Source organism: Nicotiana sylvestris, chromosome 6 (genome assembly GCF_000393655.2).
Source record: "Nicotiana sylvestris chromosome 6, ASM39365v2, whole genome shotgun sequence".
In the NCBI taxonomy this organism is placed as follows: domain Eukaryota; kingdom Viridiplantae; phylum Streptophyta; class Magnoliopsida; order Solanales; family Solanaceae; genus Nicotiana; species Nicotiana sylvestris.
Genome location: NC_091062.1, coordinates 141,066,354 through 141,088,266, shown reverse-complemented (window position 1 = coordinate 141,088,266; position 21,913 = coordinate 141,066,354). Strand labels below are relative to the sequence as shown.

Here is a 21,913-nt window from a genome sequence, read left to right as displayed (position 1 = left end):
CCGCCAAAAGGAAACTCTTAGCCAGGACGGTTTCCATTAGGTAGTATCTTTAGTTTAGGTGTCTAAACTAAAAATAATGGCTAAGTTTAAGGGCCGCATATGTATTCAGCCTTTTTAGAACTTCACAGGATCACAATGAAGTCAATCTTAACTATATGAGAATCTTGGCACATCAAACTGATTGAATATCTCAATTTATGGTATGTTACTGGTTCTTATCATGAGTTGAAGGATTTGTTCAATACGTTCTTAGTCCAAATCGACCAAGGATTTGAAATTCTATTTTACTCAACTATATTTGTTGATAAATATTAACGATCTTTAATTTTGAGAAGAAGAAGAGGAGGAGGAGAGATTCAATATTTTTAATGCGGAACATATATATATATATGTGTATAAAATTAATAAAATTTTAACATACTTAGTTTTGAACGTATAATTTTAAGAATGCAATGAGTATTAAAGACTATATAAACTGAATACGTGAAATTTAACTCCTGGATTGCTCTATTTGATTACTTGTTAAGTTATTAAAATAAGCCAGTACTATATAATACAGTATTATTAATACTCCTATAATCTTTTAAGATGTGCGCCGGGCCGCCGGCCATCATTATTGTTCTCTCTTAGCCATCATTGTTCGCACCTCTTCCTACGCTTTTTGCTTTCTCTACATTTTATTTATTTTATCGATATAGATTGCTTTCTGTTTGATTTAGTACTTGTTATTTGTATACTATCGTGTTAATGAGATTAAATAATTGACTAATTAAATGTAAATTTATTTTAGTAAGTTTTTAAATTTTCTTTGACAATAACTTTTCTTATTTACAGTGAAGGGTAGGGTGTAATTATTTCCCCAAACTTCTAAACAAACACTTTTTAGTCCTTTACAAAGTGGCAAAAGCTGGAAATTCCACTATACTAACTCACATGGACGGCTTAATGAAAAACATTCTATTTTAAATTCCACCATTTCCATAATATTCTTGTCGTTAGGAAGTTTCTAAAGTTCCATAATACCCCTAATTTCTCTCTAATCATTCCACTAAACCTCCCTCTAAACTTTAAAGCAAAAGGGCTAAATCCGTCATTTCAGTTCTGTCTATTTAATCACGCTTCCACGCTCCCTCCCTTTTTTCGTTCCTTTTTGTCTCTCTCTCACACAAACACACACTTTACTCTGTCTATGCACATAAAAAATGTTTCTGTTTCTCCTCTGAATAACTTCAATGATTCAATGGTGCTTTTGGAAATTGGACCATTCCATTTGATAGCTACACGCCTATACTAAGGAATTTTCGTTCCATCAACTTTTGTCCCGTTTACTATTTGCGCAGTTTTTTGTGCAATTATAGATGACTATGGAGACGGTGTTGGAGTTTCTCTTGCCGTCATGGTGGGAGGTGCAAGTCACCGTCTTCGCGACGGCCTTTATTGTTCTCTGTTGCTGGTTCTTCACCCTCGACGGAGATGACATAGTTGAGTATCGCACTCGGGTTGACGGTTCTGGTATTGTCAGTAGCGTCACTAAACTGGAGGATGATCCAGCATATAGAGTAAGTGGATTCGAAGTAAGTAGAATGTACTCCCAGTTTATATACATATACATTTTCCTTTCACTAATTCAAAAGGAGTTTAAGTTATATACGCTGTCAATTTAAGGAATTTTACACCCCGTCAGAATCACCTAAATATGTTGTAGCAGTTAAACTTGTCTTATTTTTAAGATCATAAATCCCGCATTTTAAGGAGGCTTGCCTGTACAAATCCTTTGGGTGGTGTAGCTAACATAGGCTCATTATGAAATAATGTCAAAGTCATCTTCCTGCGTCCTATCCTGTTGTAAATAAAAATCTGAGTTAGTTAAAACGAGCATTAGAACTTGTCATTGTGACGAATTTTATTCCAAATTGGAAGAGTACTGAGTTTAGAAGATGAAGTAGAGATCACTGGCCTAGCTTCTCTAATAATGAGGATGACATCCACATAGTTGATAAGTATACTTATTTGTGTTTGCTTTAGTTGTAACTTGCATCTATTATTCGGCAACTTCAGAAGCTAACTCTAGATATTGTTATAAGAGTTCAATCAGTTGTTGGCGTTGTTTCTCAAAAATCATGTGTGCTTCGTCGAAATTATGATAAGCTGAAATTTGATTTTGCATAGTCCAATCATCATATTTCCAATGAAAATGTACCACACAAAAGTCTAATCCTGATTCCGAATGACCAATATAAGAAGTTAACAGGAATATCTAACTTTCTTAGGAAGGAAATGATCCCTTGATTGAAATTTATAAACTTCTTTTTCGTTTTCATCATGTGATTTTCCACTTGTTTGACGTGCAGTTGCGCACTTATTTTGTAGATGTGCCAGTTAAAAGGGGATGCTCAAACTAATTCTTCATACGTAATCAAGGTATATTTGAACTTCATGTTCATGCACTAATTATAACTCCTATCTCTGGATTTGGTGCATTGTACAGTACTGCTATTGGTTGCCATGCTTATTGCATTAGAATATTCATGTGATGGCCATATCTGCAACTCATAGTTGACTACTTGTACTTTGTCCAATGTTTCAGGTTGAATTGTTGGCTGCTAAAAATCTTATTGCTGCTAATTTGAATGGGACTTCAGATCCATATGCAATCATCACTTGTGGGAAACAAAAGAGATTTAGGTGGCTACCTCTATTTTATTATCCTATGATCTTGGCGTAGTGGTTTACCTTGTCTATGGGTAGTTATGAGTATGCTTTTCTATTATTGATGATTTTTGAACCAGCTTCCATCATCAAAGATTGAATGTGTCACGATGTTCTTGCACGAATATACATCTTTATAATCTATGTTTAATAGATCATGCAAACATAAATGATTGGTTGATTTGGTCCATTCTGATTGATATTCAAATTTGTTTGGATAAGCATGTTTTTTTTAATTAATGTGGAAAGCAATTTGAGAACCATCTTTTTCATGTTTGTCTCTTTCCATTGATTGAAAGTGCATGCAAGTTCTAACCTTCTACCTTATATGATTCTGTCAGTTACTTGTGATCTTTGAGTTTTTCTTAGAACATTTTTGGAATAAAGATTAATATGTACTATGAGACTCTCACAACTGTGGCTAAGTAAAATGAACTCCTTTTGATATAATATGAAGGAGAAACCAGACCTTTTGATACTTATATTGTTGGTTAGCTTAGTTTTGAGATGGTCTTTGCTCCATTACACTGTGTTGTAATAGTTGACAGTCAAGGTTGGGTGCGAGCTTACCTTCTTTTTTGGTGATTGGTTTGTTAACAATGTGTACAATGGGGATTGGGGAGTTACAGAAAGTTGTAAAACTATCTCTTCAGCATACTTTTCACTCCTATATTACACATGTTTCAAGTTATGTTCTTCAAAGTGTTGCAGTTCAATGGTTCCTGGTTCAAGAAATCCTATGTGGGGGGAGGAGTTCAACTTCTCTGTTGACGAGCTTCCAGTAGAGGTAGCTCCCAATAAATCTTTTGACATAAAGCACGAACTTACTGCAGTCTGTGTTTTGTAATCATCTTCAGATTTTTGTGTGCTGTATTTGCTGTTTGATTACTTTAACATTCAATATTATATTGGTTTCGTGTTTTTATTATCTTTTTGTAATGAATTATTTTTCTTGATTGTATGACAGATTAATGTGACAATATATGATTGGGATATAATTTGGAAAAGTGCTGTTCTTGGTTCAGTGACTGTAGCTGTTGAAAATGAAGGTCAAACTGGTGCAGAATGGCATACATTAGACAGTTCATCTGGGCAGGTATTATTGATTATGTTATCCTCTTTTCTTTGAAAAAACATCATTTATTGTGGATGTTTTAGTGGTTGTTCTTTTACAGAGTTTTGGCTGTTGTTTTTTTTTTCTTTTTCAGGTTTATCTTCATATTAATACTTTAAAGCACAATGTCAATTTTTCAAGGTGCTCTTTTGCTCCCTTTTCTTTTAGGGTCTTACATTATTTCTTATTTGAATGTCAACCATCTTTATGGGACTAGTGTTTTATATTTGAATACATAATCAGCTATTTGTCCACTCATAGGTTCCTTCTTTTGGTCAAATGTACATACTCTTTCAAAGAGTTGAGTTGGGGATTTACGTGCTATTAGAGATTTTGTGATAGGATAGCTTACCAATATTACATATGGTTCCCCCAATCTGTCAAGGTTTTGCTTATTTGCTGAGCTACTATAAAGCATTTGTGGCTCGAGAATACAATGCAACCTCGAAACTTGAGTTTGTGCACAGTGTAAAATGTGGCAGGACCAGCTTCTGAATAAGTTACTTAATTGTTTGGTGAACTTGGTTCTACTCTGGATAGTTTCTACGGTTTTTTATGATTCAACATTATTTTTCGGTGCCACAGTTATAGAATATAGTAACTTAGCTGCTATTTGGAGGGGGTGTGCTTTCCCTCTTGTTCAGCTCATTATTCAATAGTACGGAAGTGTATATATGTAATAATACACAAGTGATAGATATCAATTTGATTTTCATGCTTGCAATAGGTGGATAGTGAAAAAAATGGAGAATTAGGAAGAATTAACCAGGTAACAAAACACTCCTCACTTAATGAGAAAATGTGGGAATAGGGGAGATAAAAGAGCGAGGCATGAATGTTGATCCTTTAATCATCAGATGATTACTCTTTACGGAGATATATTTCTGTTAAAGCTTTACTTGGCAATGCTTTGATGACACATAGAGTTCAGGAAAAAGAAAATAATTTTGAAGCAATGCTACGAGCATTATCCACACTCTCTGAAGTGTCACATGGGTATTGTTTATGGTCGGATTTTCTCTCTGTTGTTGGAAGATTCTTGATCCCTCAGAGAATTATGTAATTACTTATGGTTCATCACTCTGTTCCTTGAAAAGATTAGTGTTCATCTTAGCTGAAAGATAATACTCTTATTCCCCCTTCTTCATTTGGTGGTTTTAGAGGTTTGAACGGCCATGCTAATACTCGTAGAAGGATTGATTTGGATAAACAAGGACCAACTGTTGTTCATCAGAAACCTGGGCCGCTGCAAACAATATTTGATCTCCCTGCTGATGAGGCAAGTGCTAAGTTTTGACTGATAAAGGACTCTTGGTTTGGAAGAACTCTAAGGTGGAAATTTTGGACTGTTGTGAGTCAGTTCTTTGCTAATCAATGTAGTTATTTCAGGTTGTCGAACATAGTTATTCATGTGCTCTAGAAAGGTCATTCTTGTATCATGGCCGTATGTATGTTTCGACATGGCATATCTGCTTCCACTCAAACGTATTCTCAAAGCAAATGAAGGTCAGATCCTCTTTTGATTGTACCTCGTGATATTTTACTTTGTGGATCTACTTTTTACCTAAAATTTTCTAAGCTAAATGCTTATGATTAATTTGTTTTCTCCGGTGAATTATATCCCATTGACTGCCATGAGTTTGTTCTGGGTATTCTACATTTCTGCCAGAAGCGTAGTTCAAAATTTTGTAGTATCACCCTGCCTGTGGATATCTTGAAATGGAGCAAGTTTTATGAGGAAAGATTGCTAATAGCAGTTTTTAATGGATGAATGTTGGATAAAGGGATTTTAATCTGTGTTAGTTTATATGGATCCACCACACTATAGAGTGCCTGGTCCTCTACCGAGAATACTAATGAAGTAGTAAGTAAATGAGATACGGGATTTTTACGTGCAAAAATCCCACTCAAGGGGACAAAAACCACGACCTACACTTGTAGACTTTCAACTCACTAACTTGCAATCACACTATTACAAGCCACTTTATAATGACTCTATTATAAAGACTTCAACTCAACTGACTTGTGATACACTTACCACAAACCACTTTGTCATACACTAGTTACAAAGACTTTAACTTATGACTAACTCTAGTCACAACATAAACTCAGAAGGTTTATGATTTTAGGTTTCCTAAAACACAACTTCTAAGAAAGTAAGATAGGAGTTACAACGAAGAACAAATAACAAGATTACAACTCAACTACGGATACACATAGACTCATTGTGGAACTGATCCTTAGTGGAGTTGTCTTCTTGTTCTTGACAACTTGTGACTTCAATGCTAGATCAACTCTTTAATGTTTGAGAGAATATCACTAAATGCTCAAGTGAATATCTTGTGTCTTGCACCATGTTGTTATACCGCCAAAGACAACCCAAGGATGATGTCAGTTCATGGTTGGTACACGCCACTTCCCAATGGGAAGTGACTGCTGCACTACCTGTTGCACTGTCACGTGTACAGTTGCAGGCACGTACTTTCTGCAGTTACTTTCCAGTTGTATAGTTGACTTGTACTTCTGTCAGAGAACATCCAGGGATCAGGTCCCTGTCTTGTTCCTCTTTTCTCTTTATTTGCTGCAGTTCACATTAGTTGGAGTTCAAGCTGGACTTCGTTCATTTGAAATGTGTACCAAGTGTGTCAGGTTCCCTATCTGGTTCTTGACAGTAAATTTGTTAGATCATCAAAACATAAGGCAAAGACAGTGAAAGCCCATCAATTTCCCCCTTTTTGATGAGACAAACTTAGGCATCGATAACAGTTATTTAGAGCAGAAATAACCAGATAAGGTAACAGGAACTTCACAAGTTTCCCCTGACCTTTTGCTTTTGATTCCCCCTTAACCAGATCCTCTGTTTCAATCAATTTCCATTGCATTTATATTATACTATGCTATACTTCCCCCTTTTGGCATCATTAAAAATACACAAGCAAGCAAACAACATAAAGAAGTCTAACACATATGTGCACACAACATGACAAAAAAGAGAAGCCAAAAGAAAACAACATTGTACAAGCAAAAAGAAGAGTTGTTTCATTGATATGAAAAATGGACGGAGTAAACAGGAGCAGTAACGGTGAAATCCAACATGCCATCAACAAAAAGACAAACAAAAAGAGAAACAAAAGCCACAAAACATCTTAACAGAAGACAGCTGGGCGCTGAGAGGTTTCTAAGGGGCGCTAGAAGAGAGACTTGGAGAAAGAGGCAGCAGGGGTTTTGAGAACCAGGTCCATACGGGCATTTGTAGACAGCTGCTCTTCAAGCAGTTTTGCGCGAAGCTCATCATTTTCCTTTGTCAAGCGGGCAACTTCTTCATTGGTGGAATTAACAGAACCAAGTCCCCTAGCAGCTTGACTGAGCTGAGTTTCCAGTATTGCATTCTGAGCCCTCATCCTCCTGATCTCTTCGGAAGCAGCATTTTGAGCATTGATCAGCTGAGAAATGGTCGAGGTGCTTCCACCAACCTTTTCTACGCACTCACATTCTCCCAGAGTAGTTTTGGAGAAGGTTTGCTTGTGTGTGCCCACTTTGAGATTAGCCAAAGGAACCTTGTAGAACTTAAACACTCGAGTGAGGAGAAAGCCATATGGGAGCCCGTGATTGCCGCCTTTAAAGTTTGTCACCTTTTGCATATGTTCTATCATGATTGCTGGCAGATTGATCGGGACGAATTCATCAAGAGCCTTCATTAATACCAGATCAGACTTTGAAGCGATAGACCGCCTCTCAGCACGAGGTAAAAGCACCTTATTGACCAGCTCAAAGAGAAACTGATACTCAGGAAGTAGTGTCTTCTTATGCATCCGTTCCCCCTGCTGAACAACTTGCTCTTTCATGATAGCTCTCCTAAAGCTATCACCACAGGCACCCTACTGAGGACATCCCTTCACATGGAATTTGGAGAACTTTCCCCGATGCTGAAGCGTCAAGCACAATGTCTACTCCATTTACTGGCACACATATGTGATCCTCCTCAACAGAGAGATGCGTAGAAATTTTGTACCGCATCTTCGTACACCTTAGGCACATCCTCTTGAAACAAATGCTTCCATTGTTGAAATTCCACCATCTCCAGAACTTGCCTCATACCTGTCATCTCTGAGGTTGCCGGGTCAAACATACGACCCCACAAGACTTTCTGAGTTCTCAATCTCTCTTGCCAAAGACCACTGTCACTAGGTATGGTCTTCATAGAACCAGGTTCCCCTGCAGTTTCCCGTTTTCATTTTTTGGACCCCTCAACAGACTTCCCTTTCCGGTTTACAACCCCCACAGTATCTCCTTCAGACATAGCTTGCTCAACTACAACCTTCTTAGACTTACTACTACCCTTCACGGATGTTCCACTTTGTTTTTCAATAGCTTCATCGGAAGCTCCAACCACAGACTTCTGGATTTTTGTAGATCGTTTTACTAAGGAACTGGGTTCCTCTACAGCATCTTTATCAACCTCAACCACTGGAATGCTTTTGTCAGACACAAATTCCCCCTGTTTTATCAACTTCTTGTTTTTCTTAACACTCCTCTTACTTTTCTGCAAGGCAGACTCGAAAGTCTCTTTCTGCTGCAACCTGGTAGAGAGTCGCTTGGAAGAGGATTCAGGAGTCTCTGTTGGTTTGTGCATCTTAAACCACACGCTGACTTCATCAACAGGGATCTCACTGTGTGGAATGGATTCTAAGGGCTTAGGATAAACAAGAGGTTCCTGAGTTGATTTAACTGGAAGAGAATCAGGTTCTCCAACAGTTTTTTCTGTGACTGTTTCATGGACTGGAGACTCGAAGAGTACCAAGGTTCTTTCATCGCCTAAGAATGGAGCTTCTTCCCCCTGAGACTCAGACAAGAGGGAGGCTCCTTCGTTCAAAAGACTCTCAGCAGCGATAGCCATGTGTGCTGCTTCCTTTTCTGGTGACTCTGTGAGAGCCACTGAGTCCAAAATGGAGGAGTTTAGATACTGATCAGGATCATCCTCAGAGACCTCTGACATCTGAGTGGTAACACTTCCTGAGTGTTCTTTGGTGAGATCAGAAAAAGGGGGAGACATGGGGTTTTCAACACATGGAAGGGAGACAGTTTAACGAAGAAGGAAAAACAATAGGAGATGAGGAGGAAACAGGTGTGGGTGTTGCAGTAATAGGGATAGTGGAAGAGTGAATCTCTGGAGTTGACTTTAAGGATGATGGGGAAGTGAGAGTGGTGTTGATGGTAGAAGAAGGAAGAGATTGTTCATTTGCCATTGTAGGAGAATTTGGTAGGGAATTTGAGTGACAGAGAAGTTAAGAAAGGATCACATAGATACAAAAGGAGATGAAGGTTCAGGACTGCTGTGAGAGAGAGAGAGTTTTATGGGAAGAAGGGTCAATGATGAGAAGGGAGAGAAACGGGTTCTGAAGGGTTTCAAAATGGTGGTAGGTTTGTGGGAATACGTAACATGCAGAGGAGGTAAAAGAATTTGAAAGACAAGACGTGATATGCAGACTCTGAAAAGTCGGATGATGTGGTAGTTGAATTAATTTTGTTAACCTTTTTGAGAAAGCATGCGAAAAACAAACACATTACTGCTAACCTGTGGTACAGGAACCTGATTCCCGAACAGTTTTTGAAAAAGATTTTAGCAGCTCTTCTTTCGTAGTTCAGCATCGTACCTTTAGCTTCTATAATCGTCATGCGTGTTTACCTGCAACGGTATCGATGTGAGTTAGGCTTGGCCAGAAAACACTTTAGCTAGTTTTACCTGAAGGTGATTTTCATAGCCAATTGATGAGGTATCAGGTTCTCAATTAAGCTTCAATAGCCCCAGCTTCACCCTGTTTCTTTCAAAATGTTCCCCGCTAAATGCTTTGGTGAAGATATCTATAAATTGATGTTCTTGTGCAGCAAAATCTCATACAAATAAGTCCCCTTTTCACATTATTTATGAGACAAAGGTATCTGACATCAACGTGTTTGGTCCTCTTGTGCTGGACCTGGTTCTTTGCCATGTTAAGAGCGTCTGCTTCGCTGTTGAGAGAACCACTAGGTTGTATTTCCTCGTACCCCATGAGATTAAGCATGATCCATAGAATGAGCCATTCCAGATGTGCTCTTCTTGACCATCAGATAACCTTGTTTCCTTCAAAATGATGCAGTTCCTCTTGCATTGCTGAATGCCCGTCAGCATCCTTCAAGGCTTCCTTGATATTTTTTGAGTTCTATCTGGGATAGAAATACAGAGAAGGCTAGGGAATTTCTGCCTTTTGATTTTGTCTAAATCCAGAATCAAGGGGGGTGATTATGTTATCGAGTGGATGGGAGCTTTTATGTTTCCACTTGGGGACTGAAGTTTGATTAGTAGAGGAGCTGAGTAAATTAAGTGGATTTCCGTGCACTCCTTATTCTACTGCTTGTGGAGTACCTTTCACCACATCTCCAACTCTTTCTTCAGCTTCGTCATTTGAAACATCAGATATTTCCCCAAGAACCAAAAGTGGTTCATTATCTTGATCATCATTGTTTCCTCCCTTGTTAGAAGAGGGAGTCTTGTTGAATAGCTCATGACCACTTTCTTCCACACATTGTGTCCTTTTGTTGCAGACATTGTAGACTTTGCTTTGAGAGGAATATCTCAGAAGGATTCCTTCATCGCTTTTTGCATCAAACTTCCCAAGCTGGTCCTTCTCGTTGTTGAGAACATAGCGTTTGCATCCAAAGTTTCCCAAATGAGTTATCTTTGGTTTTCTTCTATTGAGCAGCTCATAGGTTTTTTTTTAGGAGGGACCTGATCATACACCTGTTCACCAAGTAGCAAGCAGTGTTTATTGCTTCTGCCCAGAATTTTTGGCGATTCCACTATCGATGAGCATTGTCCATGCCATGTCTTCCAGAGTTCTGTTCTTCCTTTCAACAACACCATTTTGCTGTGGAGTCCTTGGTGCTGAGAAGTTGTGAGTGATCCCATTTTCATTACAAGACTCATCAAATTTGGCATTGACAGATTCTGTCCCGTGGTCAGATCTGATACATGCTACCTTCAATTCCATCTTCACTTGGATCTTCTTGACAAATGTCACAAATACCTCAAAAGTCTCTTTCTTTTTTCTAAGAAACAGTGTCCAGGTGAATCTTGAATTTGGCAATCCATGAACCAGGTCCTTCTGAATGAGTTCATTCAGAAAGTGAGAAGCTTGCGTGTCTCAATTTTTATGCTAAAGTTTTGCATCATTATCAACTGCTTTTAAGCAGCTCATATCACCAGCTTGTAGAGATTTAAAGTCAGTGACGTAGATGTTCTTGTATCTTTTGGCTACTAAGACCACTTCACCAGTTACCAATCGTAACTGTGTGCATTTTTGATAAGAACTCTACTTTGTTCCCTTTATCACAGAGTGTGAAAGAGAATTTCCAACATTTCCAACACAGAGAATGTACCCTCTTTTTTTTTCCAAAGGATACATTCCCTTCCCTGCAGAGCTTTCAGTGAGAGAAAATCCATGGTGTTTCCAGTCATGTGCTTTTAGCATCCACTGTCCATGAACCATTGCAGTCCGTTTCCTCTCACTGTTCCCTGCACATATAAATTACGGGTTAGATTTAGGAACCCAAACTAGTTTGGGTCACTTGTTATGAGAAAATGGATAAATAAGAGCTTTTCTAGTCCATGCAGGCAATATTCGTTTCTTGGAGCGGTACCTGGTCCCTCTTTAGTAGTCACTTTTTCAGTAAACAATTTTTTTTCTGAACAGAGTGAACCCTGACCTGACAATTTTCTTTGAAGTGCCCATTGTTCTCACAGTGGGTACAAAGCCAGTTATCAGGAACTGTGACATACTTGCTGTGAGGGTTGTAAGGAGTTTTCTGCTTTTGAAACCCGATTCCCTGCCTGTTTTCACTATTGTTGAAGTACATGGCAGTGACAGCATCTGAGGACCAGGTCCACTTGAGAGATTTCTCAAGATCAGTTTTTTACTTTCTTCAGTTCAGCTTGAAGCTGCCCATTTTTCTCGAGTTCACCACATAGACTAGTTTTAACATCATTTAATTCTTTTTCAAGCTTGATGTGTGACTCACCGGCTACTTCTTTCCCTTTCTCAATACTTGTAGGCCTAAGTTCTGATTTGAGTCCCTCAATAGTTTCCTCTAGGTCAGTGATTATCACTAAAAAGTCATCCCTCTCTTACTCAGTAGCTGCAATTTTCTCTTTTAGAGTGTGCTTTTCATTGCTAAAGCTTTCTATGATTTCTTTCAAATCAACAACCACTACCATCAAGTCATCTCTCTCATTTTCTACATTATTTATTTTTTCATTCAAAGTTTCCTTTCCTTTTTCAAAATTAGCTATGGTCTCATTTAGATCAACTACATAGACCACCAGATCGTCTCTAGATTGTTCAGCATCTCCTAGCTCTATGGTCAAGATCTCCATATCATTAATAAGGCTATAATATGCATCAATTAGAACATTTGCTAATGACCTTAATTTCTTAGAAGAGTAAGACTTCAGATTTCTCTCAACATCCCTGAAATTTACCTCATCATTTTCATCCTCTTCATCATCGTCAGACTGAGCCATCAGCGCAAACAGTGAGTCATACTTCGTTGCTTCAGTTTCTACTGCCATCATGGAGCTGTTTTCTGCATCTGGTTCCCCTTCTGATTTACTGGAGGAGTCTCCCCAAGCAGCAAGAGCTTGCTTCACAACATTGTCAACTGCACTATTTTGAATGAACCGTTTGTCAGGAACCGGGTTCCTTTTTGCTACTTTGTCAGGGTTTTGTTTGTATTGCTCCTGTTTCAGAAGTGGGCAATCTTTAATGAAATGCCCTGGCTTTCCGCACTTGTGACAGAGATCATTGTTCCTTGCCTTACTTGAATTACCCCTCTTTGGTATACCACCATTTCTTCGAACCATCTTTTGAAACCTTTTAGTAAGATAGGCCGTATCACTATCTTCTTGACTTGAGTCACTGTTTTCAGCCTTGAGCACCACGTTTTTTTCCTTCTTTGGCTCTCTTCTTTCACTGTCTTTCTTTCTTTTCATCTTGCATGTCTTCAGATTTCCAATCAACTCATCCATGGGTAGAGTTTGTAAATCTTTAGCTTCAGTGATGGCATTTACTTTACTCTCCCAAGAGCCAGGTAGAACACTGAGAATCTTCGTTACAAGCTTGTTTCTGGGAATAACATCTCCAAGTGAATTAAGCTCATTTATGATGGATGTGAATCTAGTGTGCATATCTTGTATAGACTCATCATCTTTCATCCTGAAGAGCTCATACTCAGTGGTGAGCATGTCAATCTTGGACTGTTTAACCTGAGTAGTTCCTTCGTGTGCGGTTTGCAATGCTTCCCATATTTCTTTGGCAGAATCACAAGCTGAGATTCTGTTGTACTCATCAGGTCTTATACCACATACCAAGATTTTCTTGGCATGATAGTTCTTTTCTACGACTTTTCTGTCAATATCACTGTACTCTTTTCTATTTTTCGGCACCATTGGTCCAGTTTCTCCAAGCTTCTTCATAGGAACATGTGGACCATCACAAATGACGTCCCATAGTTCTGAGTCTTCAGCCATTATAAAATCATGCATACGAGTCTTCCACCAGTCGTAGTACTGACCATTGAATCTAGGAGGTCTGTAGGTTGATTGTCCTTTCTCAAAGTTAGGTGGAGCAACCATTGAGATCCTTTCTAGGTGTTAACCTTTTAGAAAGAACCTGCTCTGATACCAATTATTAGTTTATATAGATCCACCACACTATAGAGTACCTGGTCCTCTACTGAGAATACTATTGAAGCAGTAAGTAAATGAGACGCATGATTTTTACGTGGAAAAATCTTACTCAAGGAGACAAAAACCACGACCTACACTTGTAGGCTTTCAACTTCACTAACTTGCAATCACACTATTACAAGCCACTTTGTAATGACTCTATTACAAAGACTTCAACTCAACTAACTTGTGATACACTTACCACAAGCCACTTTGTCACACACTAGTTACAAAGAGTTTAACTTATGGCTAACTTTAGTCACAACATAAACTCAGAAGGTTTATGATTTTGGGTTTCATAAAACACAGCTTCCAAGAAAGCAAGATAGGAGTTACAATGAAGAACAAATAACAAGATTACAACTCAACTACGGATACACATAGACTTATTGTGGAACTGATCCTTAGTGGAGTTGTCTTCTTGTTCTTGACACACTTGTGACTTCAATGCTGGATCAACTCTTTAATGCTTGAGAGAATATCACTAAATGCTCAAGTGAATATCTTGTGCCTTGCACCATGTTGTTATACCACCAAAGACATCCCAAGGATGATGTCAGTTCATGGTTGGTATACGCCTCTTCCCAATGGGAAGTGACTGCTACACTGTCTGCTGCACTGTCGCGTGTACAGTCGCAGGCAGGTACTTTCTGCAATTGCTTTCCAGCTGTATAGTTGACTTGTACTTTTGAAAACATCCGGGGATCAGGTCCCTGTCTTGTTCCTCTTTTCTCTTTATTTGCAGCAGTTCACATTAGCTGGAGTTCAGGCTAGACTTCGTTCATTTGAAATGTGTACCAAGTGTGTCAGGTTCCCTATCTGATTCTTGACAGTAAGTTTGTTAGATCATCAAAATATAAGGCAAAGACATTGAAAGCCCATCAATCTGAATAGAGACTATTTACATTTTTTAATTTCTCAAGGTTATGTGGATAAATATATCCTATTCCTTCCCATTCTAACTAAGCATAGAAAGAACTGGTAACGACTGTACTATTTTGATTTTGGTAAATGAATCTCAATAATGCTGAAATTGGTTAGTTTATTTAACCACGCTTACTGCATTTGCAGGTAATTATTCCTTTAGCGGAAATAGATGAGGTACGATATTCTCCTTGTTTTTTTACCATGATCTGTTCTTCCAAGTTGTCAGTGTGCTTGGAATTTAGCTGGGCCATTTGCAGAAATCAGCAAGAGTATTATTTTTCTTTTAGATAAGGAGGAGCCAGCATGCATTTGTTAATCCTGCTATTACAGTAATTCTCCGCATTGGTGCTGGCGGCCATGGGGTGCCTCCGTTAGGAAATCCGGATGGTTAGTATTTTAACCTAATCTTTTAACCTTATTTTTCATTTCACTAGAAACACATTTTCTTTTGTTTTAAAAGAAACAGGAAGTTGGCAAGCTGTGAGTGAGCGTTTTCTCGCTAGGTTTCAATTTTTGATATGTTATGAGAAGATTCTATGATATCACCATTGGCACTGCTAGCATTATCATGCAAGACTAGAAATTCTACCTAAGTATTTTCTCCATCCCAAAATAAATGTTCTTCTTCCACCATTGACACAAAATAATGTATACTTCTCGAGAAACTAAGATTTTACCTTACACTATATAATACAAGTTGGGTCCCAGTTATTTTTTAACTTCCGAATATTCTCAATATGACATGTTCCTATTTCTGCTAAAGAAAGACTGGCTCAACCTATCAACCCATGTTTCTCCATTATCGAGAAACCACTTTCTTACAATCTTATCAACTGAAAACTAGACATCCAATTTGGAGACAAGGGAAGTGGTTTGTTTTGCTTATGTTAGATAGTTGAACTTGAAATTTAAATTCTGGATGTATTACGACCGATATGCTAATCACCTAGTTTTCTTCACTTTCAGGTAGAGTAAGATATAAATTCGCATCTTTTTGGAATAGGAATCATGCGTTAAGAGCCTTGCAACGTTCAGCAGATAACTATCATGAAATGCTAGAAGCTGAGAAGAAGGTTATATTTTATTTTCTTTCTGTGCTTTTAGTTGGTCCTTTTTCTGATTATTATCTGAGACAATAAGCACTCCTGGTTATCATATATCCATAGTGAATAGTGATACAACCACCCATGAATCAAATTGAATATTTAACCTTAGCTGTCTTAAAAACATTTATGTATTCAATAAAAGAGGTATTCTGAAAGCTGAGATGTACGACAGCGTTGAATGCATTAGCATTCATCACATATGGGTTTTCCTTCTGTCAATGAAATCCCTAGTTAATGGCACCACTGAGCATAAACAAAGATGTTTTTTGTGTTTATGGAACTTCCTTTTCTAATTCTTTTTATCAAAAAAGTTGCACGGCATGGTTACCATATTTATTTGTGCTCGAGGAAAGAACCTTCCATATGAAGATTAGTTTGATTACCATATCCAGTATTTCAAAGAGCTCTCTTTTGGTAGCATAAATTTATTGTAACAACGCTGAAGCATGTCAGTGTCCCTTCTGGGCACCAAAATCAGGAAAAAAAAGAAACAGCAAAGAAAGAGACTAGTATGAATGTATTGAGCTGGCATGGTCTGTCTTATTTCTTTGGGTTCCTTTTGTTCATAATGAATTCCCCAAAGCCTCCATATTAATTGCATCTCTATCATGGATTATAATCTTTATGCAAGTTATCCTGGACGTCTATGTTTAACAAGGGGAGAAGAAGCATGAGGCCTTTGATGTTATGAACAACTTGGCTTACTGAATTATCTCTGTTATGTGAAGGCTTTACATTTTAGTAGCTTTCTGTCATCGTTCTTTGCCTGTTTAGGCAGCATGCTAGTAATCATTTTGCAAAATAATACTGCTTTGTCTACTAGATATCCGTTTCCTGATTGCTTACTTCCATTCTACGTCAATGGTGCTATGTAGTTATATTTTATCTGTAAGCTTCTTGAAGCAACATGTTCTGCAGATTCTTTATTAATCTCGGCATGTTTTGTATTCACCGTTACAGCTAGAACATCAGAACATTTTCTTTACTTTAGCTTTAAGTTGTCTCTAACAGCATTTTTACTTTTTAGGTTTAAATTGTCTCTACCTTTTAGACTTTGGCTTTGCATGACTTTTCTTTTAATATATCTTAAATTTCCCTCTTTTCTCTCTGTAGGAGATGGAACAGTCGGCACTGCGTGCACATAGCAGCTCGGTCAAAGGATGTAAAAAGATGGAATTAAATCAGGAAGAAAGTGTGACCAAGATTCAGAAATGTCAACCATTTATTAAAGAAGAAGTCCTCTCTGGTATATATGATGTATGTAAGATATTTAATCTCTTACATTTTTGGGACTAGGACTTCTTTCCATGATTTATGACGCTCTTAAATTTTGCAAGGATGTTTTGCCATGCACAGCCGAGCAATTTTTTGACTTGCTATTGGCTGATGGTTCAAATTTCACTAATGAATACCGTGCAGCAGGGAAAGATTTCAATCTCAATGTAAGCCCCATATTCTATTTAGTATAAAAAATGTTTATGACTCATGCTTCTTTATACGTTTCTCATTTGAACTAGATTATGGAACTTTTTGTTAGAGAATATGCATTATTTTGGGTGGCATATGAAATATTGTTCCAGGAGTAAACTGTTCTGCACGCAATTTATGAAGTTTCGGGGTTATCTTTTGCCTGGAGATATTACTGTGTTTCATTTAGTTCTGCTCAGAGATTAGAATAAATACGAAAATAAATTACTTTAGCCTCATTATGCTTTTCACATCTCAACAGAAATTGCTTTACTTCAGTTGCTTTCGCTTGACTCAAAATATTGAATGTCTTTCTTCTCCGTAGATGGGTGAATGGAATTCTGCTGATGAATATGATGGTCAAATCAGAGAAATTACTTTCAGAACCATATGTAACAGCCCTATGTGCCCTCCAGATACAGCAGTGACAGAGTATCAACATGCTGTTTTATCACTGGATAAAAAAGCTCTTGTAATTATCATATCTCACCTTCAATGTTGTATGTTACTGGTCATGTTTATGCTTACCATTTTCGTATTTTCCCTTAGGTATTTGAGACTGTGCAACAGGCCCATGATGTGCCGTTTGGGTCATGCTTTGAGGTACTAATGACTTTGGGTGTCAGGCCATGATCTTTTCCCAGACTACTCTATGGAATTCCTTATACATTAACTCCATCCTAGACTGCTCCTCATCTTAATCCTGATTGGATTTGCTATTCAATCAGGTACACTGTAGGTGGTCGTTCGAAACAACTTCTGAATCATCCTGCACTTTGGACATAAAAGCCGGTAAGTTTCTTCCATCCGGGTTTCTTGTTCTTCTGGATGTGTACAAGCCACTATCCATTGATCACCTTTGCTTCTAGAAATGAATCTATTGTTCCTGGTCACTTTTCGAATGATGTGTATTTTTCACATTCTACAGCTGCATTGAAAAAGCAGTTTGGGGGGGGGGGGAGGCGCTCTTTGGCAATGAAGGATTCTTGCAATAAAAAGAGAGCCAGAATGTCGTTTCTAAATGGCTCAAGTAGTGATTTATCACCAGGAATATGTCTACAATTTGAGTAGTCGAACTAGCCTACCACTTAAAGGTATCTTTAGGGTATCTTCTAACTTATCATTTTGCTTATCATCTATTATGCTTTTGGGCAAATCATCTGCCTATCACTCTAATTTACATTCTCACTAGACTCTTACAGAGAATTGATACCCTCGTCATTCATCACACTTGGATTTAATTAGATAGGAAGCTATTTTCCTGGTGCAATGATGAGTTCAGGGCTTATGAGTGCTTTCACAGATGTTGTGCTTGACCAAGTTTCACCTTCCAAGCTTGTTTGATCTAACTTGCTGTTGGATTCTCTCTTTGAAACCCTAGAGATATCATATTTATGTTTTCGTTCGGACGGGTAACTACTGAATCTCTAGTACGTGACACTGTAATCTTCTTTCTCTTTATTCTATTTTTCTGGTGAGTGGCAAGCATGAAACAGTTGAATGCATAATTCGGAGCTGTGATTTTCTTGACCTAAATTTCTCTACTTGAATGATCCTGAAGATTAGTTTAAAAGTCAAATTTGCACATCCTTGAGAGTGCGGATGTGATGCGAAGTTAAGCTAACTTCAGCAATTTCAACAGGTGCACATTTCAAGAAATGGTGCATTATGCAGTCTAAAATTAAGTCAGGAGCTATTAACGAGGTATTATTTAGCGTCTGTTAGTTATTATGTTCATTCGTTTTGTTAATGTGATGACTTTCCCCCTTTACACTCTTCAATCACTTATGCAGTACAAGAAAGAGATGGCAATAATGTTGGAGGTGGCTCATTCATTGGTTAAACCAAGAGTATCAGTGAGCGAAATAGAAAATGTCAAACCAAGAGAATCAGTGAGTGAAATAGAAAATATCATCTCCACAACACAATCCTTGTATCAACATTGTAACCTATCTCCACCAAGGAGATCCAATGTCCGTCTTTGTAATACGTGAAGATGCAACTTTTTATTTAATGGAATACTATTTTATCTGATATCTGCAAATCTTGTTTTCCAAAGCTGCTCTCTTCAAGGGAAATATCAGTGCAAATCTTTTATTGTTACAGGCTTAGCAACTCAACTTTCATCTCATTTTCATTTTCATGTCTTCCTATAAACTATTTTAAGGCCCCAAAATTTTAGACACTTGTCGAGCATGTCCTATGAATTTCAAAAGGATAAGCTATGCCTAGCAAGGGAGTAAATTATCCATCTTTGTAAGTTGGGATATCAGGGAATTACTTTTTCTCCTCTACACTTTTTGATATATAATCTAGATTCTAGAACCTAAAGAATCTATTATAAACAGTGTGAAAGAATAAAGTGGAATGAAAGATGATGCAACAAATGGATATGAGCACTTTTTGGTCAATCTAATGGTATTCTAACGAATTAGCCAAATGAAGCAGAATTGAGCAATGATATCTGATGAACAAAAGCTCTGCTCAAATTATGAGACCGCTATATGTATATAGAATGCTTGTACGTAGATTACAAGTGTTAGGGATATATTAGATATGCCCTAGATCCAATCTCATGTTTGATGATTTGAACATATTTTTCATGAATGTTATTTCATATAAAATATATATGGCATTTAATATTCTTTTATCATTATTATTAATTGCTTGATTAATTTGATAAGGTCCTTGATTAAATTTGAGACTTGTCATTGTGATTGAGATCATGATAATGAGAGTGAAGTTTCTTATAATTTAATCTAAATTTTGTTCTTGATCATAAGTTTATTAATTTGGACATTAATAATCCGGTTGGATCAATATCTATGTGATCGTCTTTATGAGATAAAGATTAGTTGGTCTCATTAACTAAATCACATAGATAGATGATGCATATAGAGATATGATCATTGAACCGACTCATTGGATAATTCCTAATGGTTAGAATTACCATAAACTGTCAATGGGATATTCTCCGGAAGAATGTAATGTAAGAGCTTCCTTTGACCTGATATCATCATAGTAATTGACAAGTTATTTATTGTACTTTGATGCTAGACACCTATGGCCCTACGACGATAGTTGAAAGGATATTGGGTATGATTAAATACTTGAAGAATTAGTGATTGATCAAGATGGAATCTGTCAACTCTTGGTAATGAGTTTAAGCTTCATGTTATCATGAATCATAGCCGACCAAATCAAGACCTTGGCCAGGGCGATTGCATGAAAGAAGAAAAGAGTTTCTTAGGTCATTCAATGGTCGATTATATTTGACATGAACACATAGTTGGTCGCCTATTAGGATTTGACAGTTGAACCATATCCTAGGGTGGCCCAGAGCTATAAGGACAGAAGGAATTAATACATTATTTATTCTTCTACAGGTTCTTGAGAGTAAATTGTATACTTCATGTTATCCGGTCGTTAAGGAGTGTTGCTAGACGCCACCCTTGATTAGTATATTGATGTGATCAATTTACTACCGGCTTAGTATTGAACCTATGAGGTCGCACACTAACGGGTGTTCTGATCTTTGCTAAAGGATTAATTACTTTTTATTTGATAATTAAATTAAAGAATTAAATTAGTCAAATAAATTTAGTTATTAGTCCAAATGAAATATTTTATATTATTTGCTAGCATAGAGGATATAATCAATAATGTGGACAAATTAAAATTTTCTATTTGAAATAGAAAATTGAAATGATATCTCTTAGTTAATATATATATATATATATATATATAAATATATATAATAAATTGATATTGATCTATATAAAGGTTATCTATAATATTAGTTTATTCATATAATCCAATTTGAATGGTTTTAAAAGGACGTGAAAGTCAATTTTGGATTAACAAACGTGCAGCTATCACAATTGGACTAATTAGTATGGGATTGGATTCTTTTTCCAAAAAGGAGGTTTATGAGAAGTTCAATTTGAATGAACTCTAAAAGACAAAAAGTAGCCACAATTTTTGAAGCCTCCGTCTTGGACTTACCCATTAGAAAAATGTTTTCATTTTATATATATACACACATACTTGTGAACAATGAGAAGTAGTTAGAGTGAAAAATCACAAGCTGAATGCACCGTACGAAATTCTAAGAGAAATACGTTCTTGACAAGAAAATAATTTTCTTTGTTCTTCCTTGCTGAAATTTTTTAGAAAATTTTCAGTACATAATTTCGTTTAATTTGTTCACGGGTTTCATTGATCAAAGAGTTGATAGCAAGGATTGGTCTCGGTGTGGATACGCATAGGATCTTTGCACTATCGAAGAAATTTTGAAACAAGATTCTCTTCACCAGGTATGTCTTAGATCCGATCTTTGATATGTAAATAAATTTTAAACACGAAAAGTTCTACCGAGGATTGTTATTGTCTTCCATTGCGTGTTATGAACACCTCTATGCAATCCTACAGTGGTATCAGAGCCTTGGTTTCTCGTGTCTAAAATTTATTTACGAAATATTTTTGCATTTGAAAAGTTCAAACCACAATACATGTATCTTGTGCAATAGACAAATTATTTGAATACATTGATTGATATTATTTTATTGTGAATAAAATATGTATTTATATAAGTTAAACTACTAAGATAGTTCGTAACTTGAATTTAAAATTTCGTATAAGATACGACGGTAATCTGTAATAGGTTATTAGATTATACATTGTTTTAATTGTTATTAGTTTATAAGGTATTAACTAATAATAATTTTCTGGCATGTATTATTTTATGTGATATATTATATAAACATGTTAGAAATATGTTGAATTTCATTTATATGTGACATACTTGTTCGATATATAATTTTAAATTAG

At 36.9% G+C, this 21,913-nt stretch overlaps 1 protein-coding gene across 4 annotated transcripts; it reads left to right on the top strand.

Moving 5' to 3' along the window:
• The first annotated feature begins 1,052 nt into the window (after positions 1 to 1,052).
• Positions 1,053 to 19,117, top strand: LOC104247051 (BAG-associated GRAM protein 1-like). Of its 4 annotated transcripts, none has more exons than XM_009802985.2 (18): positions 1,053 to 1,559; positions 2,371 to 2,421; positions 2,588 to 2,685; positions 3,421 to 3,496; positions 3,677 to 3,805; positions 3,918 to 3,964; positions 4,985 to 5,102; positions 5,213 to 5,329; positions 14,655 to 14,684; positions 14,798 to 14,897; positions 15,477 to 15,583; positions 16,730 to 16,873; positions 16,954 to 17,058; positions 17,409 to 17,555; positions 17,633 to 17,686; positions 17,812 to 17,875; positions 18,726 to 18,787; positions 18,877 to 19,117. In XM_009802985.2, exons 1-18 carry the CDS (start codon positions 1,359 to 1,361, stop codon positions 19,075 to 19,077), a joined length of 1,851 nt encoding a protein of 616 aa, XP_009801287.1. In that variant the 5' UTR covers positions 1,053 to 1,358; the 3' UTR covers positions 19,078 to 19,117. The 4 variants fall into 4 exon arrangements, with proteins under 4 accessions (XP_009801287.1, XP_009801286.1, XP_009801288.1 ...); XM_009802984.2 differs by having other exon boundaries at positions 1,053 to 1,574; XM_009802986.2 differs by having other exon boundaries at positions 1,553 to 1,574; positions 2,352 to 2,421.
• The last annotated feature ends 2,796 nt before the right edge of the window (positions 19,118 to 21,913 follow it).